Here is a 9,114-nt window from a genome sequence, read left to right as displayed (position 1 = left end):
CACCTGGCCTCATATTTGTTTTTTATTGAAAGTCAAGGCTATATAGTCTGGGTAGAGAATGTTGCTGAGTGAACCTGGAAGAAATCATCTGAAGCAAGCACTATATGATTTATTGCATAACACAAAATGGATATGTAGTATTTTGTTCATACATCTACCTAATGCTTCCTTAAGGATGCCTCAGATCTTTCTGCCATAAGCCTTTAAAATGAAAGGCAATATACAAAGGTAGAATATGATGCTCATCATCATAGTAGAACCAACAGGAAAGGTGGCAGCTTAAAAAGGAGTGAGTATTATTCCAAGAAAGAAACAGGCCCGTACACAAACAACTGCAAATATGTTGTGGTGACTTCACTAAGAAATTAGACTTAATTTAAAAAGTAATAATGATCTGTATTCATTTCAATCTAAACAATCCAGAGTTTTACCAATTTATTTCAGAGAAACATGTACAATACTATTGCCCTCATCCCAAAATATATACAGAGCTCTTATCATGTGCATGGCATAATGAAAAGCAACAATATTCTATTTTAAGGAATTAGGTGCCTCTTGTAGTCTAAAGGTCAGATCTATAAATACTGTTCTCTATTTGGGCTTTCCAATTTCCCTCTGGTCTGAAGAACAGATCTCTCCCTCGAGAAGTTCAGCCTCTCAAACAATGTCAGGCACATTATAGGACTCAGGAAAGATGTGTTGAATGAATGAATTAATGAATGAGTGAGTGAAAGAATGAATGAATGGGCTCATAAACAGGGTGCCTGTCACTTCAACAAACAAATGTCTCAACGTAGAACCACAAGCAGTGGTGTCTGCCTGTAGGCCCAGCTACTCGGGAGGCTGAAGTGGGAGGATTGCCTGAGCCCAGTAGTTTGAGGCTATAGTGCACTATGATTGCACTTGTGAATAGCCACTGCACTCCAGCCTGAGACATATTTTAAAAAGAAAAAAATGTATAAACACAGACATTCCATCCTCATTCAGGAAAAACTCAGAATGGAACTTCAGGCAGATAATGAAAAGCCACACATTCTACCAGTTGCTTTAACTACACGGTTTCCCCTTCCAAACCTGGATTTCTTATGGTCTTTACATCAAAAGTAGAAGTGAAAGGGGATTCTCCATGGTTGTGTGCGCCTTTTGAATGATAAATAGTCAATCGTTTTAAGGCAGTGTGTACAGGGGTGACTGATTCTGGAGAGCGGGATTTGTTGAGGAAGGTTTGTATGAGGAGCCCAAGGCAAGGATAGCGTGGGGTAGCGAAGGATGTCTACTGAGGGTAGAAATAGGAAAGGAGAAATCAATGCAGGAAAAACAGGAGCTCTGTGTGTGTGTGTACGTGCACATTTCACACGTGCATAAAAGTAAAATACGCAAATATATATGGTTTGAATCGGATCCACAAATAAGCACTAAAATGCACCAGCTACCAAAGAGATGTTCACAGCGCCTCTCGGTCAAACGATTAAACAAATAGACTGACAGCAACTGTGGGAAAGATGTTTTAGCCTTTGAGCTCTACAACTTTATATCAAGCTGGTCCAACCACTCTAAGGCACTAAGGGAAAAGATGAAAAAAATAGCATTCTTTGTCCTTATAATTGATGAGATAAAAATACTACCAGGAAGGCTTTCTGTCCGCAGGAACAAACTTAAACTGGTTAACTTGAAAAGGAAACATTCAAAAATAGATCATATTAATATGTGGTGTTAGAATTAGGGTAGTGGTGGCCAGGCACAATGGCCACACCTGTAATCCCAGCATTTTGGGAGGCCGAGGCAGGCGGATTACTTGAGGCCAGGAGTTTGAGACCAGCCTGCCCAACATGGTGAAACCCCGTCTCTACTAAAAATACAAAAATTAGCCAGGTGTGGTGGTATGCACCTGTAATTTCAGCTACTCAAGAGACTGAGGCACAAGACTCACTCGAACCTGGGGGGCGGAGGTTGCAGTGAGCCAAGATCGAACCACTGCACTCCAGTCTGGTGACAGAGTGAGACTCTGCCTCAAAAAAAAAAAAAAAAAAAAAAAGAAGAAGAATTAGGATAATGGTTACATTGGGTGGGGAGTGACCAAAAGGGTCCAAAGAGGGGACTTCTGGGATGACAGTAATGTTTGGTTTCTTGACCTAGGGACATGGTGTGTTGATGAGTGAGAAAATTCATCCCACTCTGTACTTAATGATCTGTATATATTTCTATATGAATATCGCACTTTAGTTCACTCAAAATGCCTACATAGACATTTCTTTTGTTTTGTTTTGTTTTGAGATAGGGTCTCACTCTGTCACCCAAAGGAGTGCAGTGGCACAATCACAGCTCACTGAAGCCTCAACCTCTCTGGGCTCAGGTGATCCCTCCTACCTCAGCCTCCCAAGGAGCTGGGACTACAGGTGACTGCCAGCACATCTGGCTAATTTTTGTATTGTTTGTAGAGATAGGCTTTTGCCATATTGCCCAGGCTGGTCTCAAACTCCTGGACTCAAGTGATCCTCTCACCTCGGCCTCCCAAAGTGCTTGGATTACAGGCATGAGCCACCACGCCCAGTGCTATCTAGAAATTTCAAGATTATTTCATTGGCAATTGAATCTCTATAAAAACATAAGCAATTTCAAAACTTATATATATATATATATATTTTCTTTAACAAGGGTGGTGATGGATAGAATTCTAGCAATGAAGAGAAAGAGAGCCTATTCATAAGTCAAGTGTTTGGAGCTACCAAGGGAGCTGAGACATTAGTCCTACATAATTATTAAAGGAAATATTGGGCTACACTTACTATAGAGCCCAAACTGATGGGCCAGATAAAAGTCTAGGCTCTCTGCAGGTCATACAGTCATCTAGCCTGTACTTTCCTAATTGTTTTCTTCTCTGGTATTACTAAAGGCTTATTAACCTGCTAGTAAACAATGAACACAGATTAGTGGTCATTAATCAAAGTCACGGGTCACCTAATAGGGATGGCTCAGTGAGTAGTTTCTGTTGGTCTTATGTAGTGCCTGATGGACCATCAGGGATGACCAGGTCCAATATGGCTGTGTCACAACCCTATTCTCTCAGGAGGAAATGAGAGATATATGGTGTTAGAATTCCTTTCACTTTCCACCTCACCCTTTATGGATAAAGGAGGCCAATACAACGTGGGCCCGCCGGGGTCCTGTATTCTTACCCTGTCAGATTTTGACTCCTGCCTCTCATGTGAGGTATTCCACCAAGGATCCCCTCCCTCATTGACATGAGCAGACAGGAACATGAGGGCTATTGGTTCCCAAGCTCCTCACCATCAACATCGCCTTTTTCCCCTGTTTTCTCCAACTTTGAGAATTGGGAGCTCAGGCATGATGGCTCATTTCTGTAATCTCAGCACTTTGGGAGGTCAAGGTGGGAGGATTCCTTGAGCTCAGGAGTTTGAGGCCAGCCTGGGCAACGCAGTAAGACTCCATCTCTGTAAAATTAATAAAAATAAAAAATAAAAAGAATTGGGAGAAGTGACTGGTAATTTATCCTTATGAAAAGAAAATCCCCCAACGTATTCTTAATCATTTTTCATATTCAGAAGTAAAAAATCTGTCAGCATCACGATGACGGGTGGAATTTTCAGGTCGAGGGTATGAGCATTCCACAGAAATGTACTTACTCCCACTTCAACAGGGACAGTTACAGCTCTATCCCTATGAAATATCAGGATTCTGTGCAAGATTGCACAAGTAAAAAGGAGTTTTGATGCTTTTAAGAAGTTTTAAGGGTCCCAGCAGCTTAGGGGTGGTAAGAATAGCAGCCAGTGCAGCTCTGCAGAGGCCCTCACAGTGCCATCCTGGAACACGGCCTCCGCCAGGAAGCCGGGGAAAAGGAGCGGTTCAGTTCAAGAGACAGTCACGGAGAGATCAGCAGGATGGTATCCAAACCTGCTCCTGCAGATGCTGGAACTGATTTTAAAATATGCAAATAATAAAAGTGAGAAAGTGTAAACAAAAGGGAAAGGAGGAGCAAAACTATGACATCAGACTCACCTGCAGAAAATGAAGATGCTAAAACCAGAAGAGGCCAGACTCTGGTGAAGCAGGAGAGAAAGCAGCCAAATCTGGTGAGTATCCTCAACCGAGTACCCTTGATTATCTCAGCATTGCCTTCTTGCAGACACCAGAAGAGCCATTTTACCAACTATTTTGTAAATGCAAGTTTTTAGTAGTTCTAGAAACACACTTGTAAGAAGCAGGAAACCTACCCCATCCCTTAAAAAAAAAATTGTTTTTGATAAGTGTAAATACTTTTTTAAAGAAATAAGCTCATGGCCTGGCGTTAGATTTCTTTTTCTTTTATTTAATGCCCCTTCCCCACCCTGGTTGTATATTTTTCTATATACATCATACATTTTTCGATTTAGCTATTCATAGAATAAGTGGAAATCAAGTTAAGGGAGATATTGACTATAGTCTGTGGATGGGGGAGGGGAGGTGGTGGAAACTGTGCTGGTAGTTTCCAACATCCCATAACCAGAAGCACAATCAGGCCGGGTGTGGTGGTGCATGTCTCTAATCCCAGACCTTTGGGAGGCCGAGGCTGGTGGATCACTTGAGCCCAGGGGTTTGGGACCAGCCTGGGCAGCAAAGAGAAACCCTGTCTCTACTAAAAATAGAAAAATTAACCGGGCGTGGTGGTGCACGCCTATAGTCCCAGCTACTTGAGAGAATCACTCAAGCCCAGGATGCAGAGGTTGCAGTGAGCTGAGATGCACCAGGTCGCTGCATTCCAGCCTGGGCCACAGAGGGAAACCCTGTCTCAAAAAAAAAAAAAAAAAAGTAGCACAATCAAATGGCAATTTAAAGTCGTGATCATGCAATTAACTTGTAAGCATTTTATACTGCTTAGCTTTGTTCCCTTGTCTTTTACTAAAATTATTTATAAAACTATTCCCTGATCTGGATTCCCTGACGGACTTGGGTGTCCTCCATGACACCTTTGTTCCTGGTAATCCAATTTTTCCTAATAATTTTATCAATGTGTTGTGAAAGATTGGACAGGTTTGAGCATGTAGTATCTATATTAAATCGTGAATTAGTCAAATTTTAGACCAAACAAATTTTCAATGTTTTAAGATAATGGCATTTGAATACCTCTTTCTAAAAAAAAAAAAAAAATTTGTCTCCAAATTGTAAGCTAAAAAGTCAATAGAATAACTGTTTGGAAAAGAATTACAGTTGCATAGCTTTTTAAATTTTCAGTACTCGCCGTTAAGAACTATATACAGGGTTTCTGCAGAGGCTGTGACAGAAACCAAGGCAGCGGGAGTCCCGTTTGGGATTGCCAGCCTGCGTGTGTGAGTCTGAGTACGTGAGCAGCCGTGGCGCCCCAGGTCCTCGTCAGCATATCATCCCGGCAGGAGATAAACTACATTCAGTTAAGTCTGCAAGACTGGAAGGAATTGGGGTGATAAGAAATTGATTCACTGTTGGCGGGACATGGCGGCTCTCACCTGTAATCCCAGCACTTTGGAAGGCTGAGGCGGGCAGACCACCTGAGGTCAGGAGTTTGAGACCAGCCTGACCAACATGGAGAAACCCCGTCTCTACTAAAAACGCAAAATTAGCCAGGTGTGGTGGCGCATGCCTGTAATCCCAGCTACTTGGGAGGCTGAGGCAGGAGAATCACTTGAACCCCTGGAGGTGGAGGTTTGCAGTGAGCCGAGATCATGCCATTGCACTCCAGCCTGGGCAACAAGAGCAAAACTCCGTCTCAAAAAAAATAAAAAATAATTTTAAAAAAGTGATTCACTTTCAAGGTTTATTAAAGTCAAAATATATTTAAAAATCAGTGGCAGTTCTGTGGTAGAGATTCAAGGAGATGAAATGACACAAATCATTTGGGAATTGATTCAAGAGAAACTCATTTTTCCCTATGTGGAACTGGATCTACATAGCTATGATTTAGGCATAGAGAATCATGATACCACCAACCACCAGGTCACCACGGATGCTGCAGAAGCTATAAAAAAGTATAACATTGGTGTCAAGTGTGCCACTGTCATCCCTGATGAGAAAAGGGTTGAGGAGTTCAAGTTGAAACAAATGTGGAAAGCGCTAAATGGCACCATCCAAAATATTATTCTGGGTGGCACAGTCTTCAGAAAAGCCATTATCTGCAAAAATATCCGCCAGCTTATGAGTGGATGGGTAAAACCCACCATCGCAGGTCGTCATGCTTATGGGGATCAATACAGAGCAACTTATTTTGTTGTTCCTGGGCCTGGAAAAGTAGAGCTAACCTACATACTAAGTGACAGCACCCAAAAGGTGACATACCTGGTACATAACTTGGAAGAGGATGATAGTGTTGCCATGGGGATGTATAATCCAGATAAGTCAATTACAGATTTTGCACACAGTTCCTTCCAAATGGCTCTAAGGGTTGGCCTTTGTATCTGAGCACTAAAACACTATTTTGAAGAAATATGATGAACGTTTTAAAGACATCTTTTAGGAGATATATGACAAGCAGTACAAGTCCCAATTTGAAGCCCAAAAGATCTTGTATGAGCATAGGCTCATCGATGACATGGTGGTCCAAGCTATGAAATCAGAAGGAGGCTTCATCTGGGCCTCTAAAAAGTATACTGGTGACATGCAGTCAGACTCTGTGGCTCAAGGGTATGTCTCTCTTGGCATGATGACCAGTGTGCTGGTGTGTCCACAAGGTAAGACAGTAGAAGCAGTGGCTGCCCACTGGACTGTAACCTGTCACTACCGCATGTCCCAGAAAGGCCAGGAGATGTCCATCAATCCCATTGCTTCTATTTTTGCCTGTACCAGAGGGTTGGCCCTCAGAGCAAATATTGATAACGATAAAGAGCTTGGCTTCTTTGCAAATGCTTTGGAAGAAGTCTGTATTGAGACAATTGAGGCTGGTTTCATGACCGAGGACTTGGCTGCTAGCATTAAAGGTTTACCCAGTGTGCAATGTTCTGACTACTTGAATATGTTTGAGTTCATGGACAAACTTGGAGAAAACTTGAAGATCAAACTGGCTCAGGCCAAACTTGAAATTCATACCTGGGCTGAGGAGGATAAGTATCTTTTGGCAACTAGGTCTACAGGTTTACATTTTTCTGTGTCACACTCAAGGCTAAAGGCAAAATCTATTTTGTAATTTGTTTAGAAGCCGGAGTTTATCTTTTCTATAAGTTTATAGTCTTTTTCTTATATATAGTTATTGCCGCCTTTGTGAATGTGGCAAGGGACTTTAAATTTTATTTTCTGGTAGCAGCCTAGGAATTTGGTTAGTACTCATTTGTATTCACTGTCACTGTTTCTCATGTTCTATTATAAATGACCAAAATCAAGAGTGCTCAAAAGGGTCAATGATAGCCACAGTATTTTTCCCTAGAATATGCATAAAGTAGAAATGTACACCCTTCTTCTCCTGTCCATGACCTTGGGCACGGGGAGGTTTTGTTGTTAAAGATGTCCCATTATGTGATGTAGAGCTGTACATTAAACTTGCACATGACTGGAACAAACTATGAATACAATTAAAATGTGTTGAAGATACTGCAGTTATTTTTGTAAAGAGCTTGCTGAATGTTTCCAATAGACTAAGTATTTTTCAGGCCACAGGAGAGTTTGGCATCTGGGATAAATACTACCTGGAGGTGTGGAAAAAAAATAAAACAACTATATACATTATATGTATATAGTTGCATATGTATATGAATCATTAGGTCTATGTACTGATCACTAAGACAAACAAACAAACAAACAAAAAAACAGTAAAATATCAATTAAGGTAGAAAAAAAGTCTAAAAACAGTAGGTATAGTAGAAAGAGCACTGGATTTTTAGGCAGGTAGACAGGACTCCCAACCCAGAGAAGTTCTGTGATTTGTGCGACATTGCAGAGCAAACGTTACATGGCAAAGCCAAGACTTGACCCACACCTTCGGGTTCTCAGCCCTGCTGTTACCATTACCCAACACGGCCGCTCAGAGGTAACTCTTCATCCTACAGCTATGCGTGGCTTGCAAAGCCAAAGAGCCAGAAACGGGTTCAACTCCAGATTTTCTCATTCGCTAGATTGCCTGTGGCAATGATTCTCAATACTTGCCATGTACCGGATTATATGAAGGAGCTGTGGAAAACATACAGTTGCCCAGATCCCTCTTCCAAAGATTCTGACTCATTTGTTCTGGGGTGCGGCCCAGGTAGTTTAATTTATTTAAAAAATGTCCCTGGATGATTCTCATATGCAGTCAATTTGATGAGAATCATTGTTTTCTGGCACTGGTTCTCAACCCTGGCTGCACATTAAAATCACCCAGGGAATTTTGAAAACTACAGGCCTAAGTCCCATCCTCAGAAACAGTCAATCACCTGGTCTGGGTGTATCCTGGGCCCTGGCCTTTGCAAAAGCTTTCCAGGTGATGCTAATGTGTAGCAGGTATGAGAACCATTGCTCACAGGCTCCCCAAACCATGCATCCTTAGTCTAAAATCATCTCTCAGGGAAGGGCCTGACCATCAGTATTCTGAAAAGTCTAGCACTGTCAGTGTTCAGTAAGTGCTTGTTGAAAGAATTGCCTCATGAGAATCAATGTCTATTGACAGGTGAGAAGAAAAGGGCAAGTTTAAGAAATAATGAGCATTTAATATGAAAATGTCCTGAGGGGGGCTTATGTAGTTAGTTAAGCAAATATTATGACAATACGCAGATTATCTTACGAACACAAAGGTGGCCTTCTCAAGTAATTGAGGCTGCTATCCTAAACCTGGGATAGTCTCATGTAGGGTAAACACACCTGGTAGCAATTATTTAAGCATACTCTGAGAATGACCCTGGATGGCAGATGCATCTAAATGTGTGTTCCAATCTAGGGAACCCAAGTAGCTAACCCGGAAGTTCGTTCCTTTTCTATGATAAACATCTGAACCCCTGGCATGTTCCATGGAACACAGGCTGTACATCGAGGACCTGAGTTTTGGGTTAAACGAAGGTTGCCAGGTGGAGGTCGTCACAGGGAGGGTGTTAAGTGGAAATGCTATAAAAACTTCATGCTGTTTGCAGGCAGCTGCAGTTTTCCTGCCCAACCCACTGCCACTGGGCTACGTGGTTGTGTTGT

At 41.9% G+C, this 9,114-nt stretch overlaps 1 protein-coding gene across 1 annotated transcript in view; it reads left to right on the top strand.

The window, feature by feature from the left end:
• The window catches only part of LOC105546479 (isocitrate dehydrogenase [NADP] cytoplasmic-like), a 24,897-nt gene extending 17,246 nt beyond the window's left edge, over positions 1-7,651 (top strand). Inside the window, 4 exon segments of the mRNA XM_011989685.1 lie at positions 5,230-5,324; positions 5,787-6,400; positions 6,403-6,432; positions 6,435-7,651. Coding sequence (XP_011845075.1) covers positions 5,230-5,324; positions 5,787-6,400; positions 6,403-6,432; positions 6,435-7,150 — 1,455 coding nt within the window. The 3' untranslated portion in view covers positions 7,151-7,651.
• The last annotated feature ends 1,463 nt before the right edge of the window (positions 7,652-9,114 follow it).

This window comes from Mandrillus leucophaeus, unplaced genomic scaffold (genome assembly GCF_000951045.1).
Source record: "Mandrillus leucophaeus isolate KB7577 unplaced genomic scaffold, Mleu.le_1.0 Scaffold36, whole genome shotgun sequence".
Lineage (NCBI taxonomy): Eukaryota > Metazoa > Chordata > Mammalia > Primates > Cercopithecidae > Mandrillus > Mandrillus leucophaeus.
The sequence above is the reverse complement of the archived record's forward strand: the minus strand, read 5'-3'. Positions and strand labels throughout refer to the sequence as shown.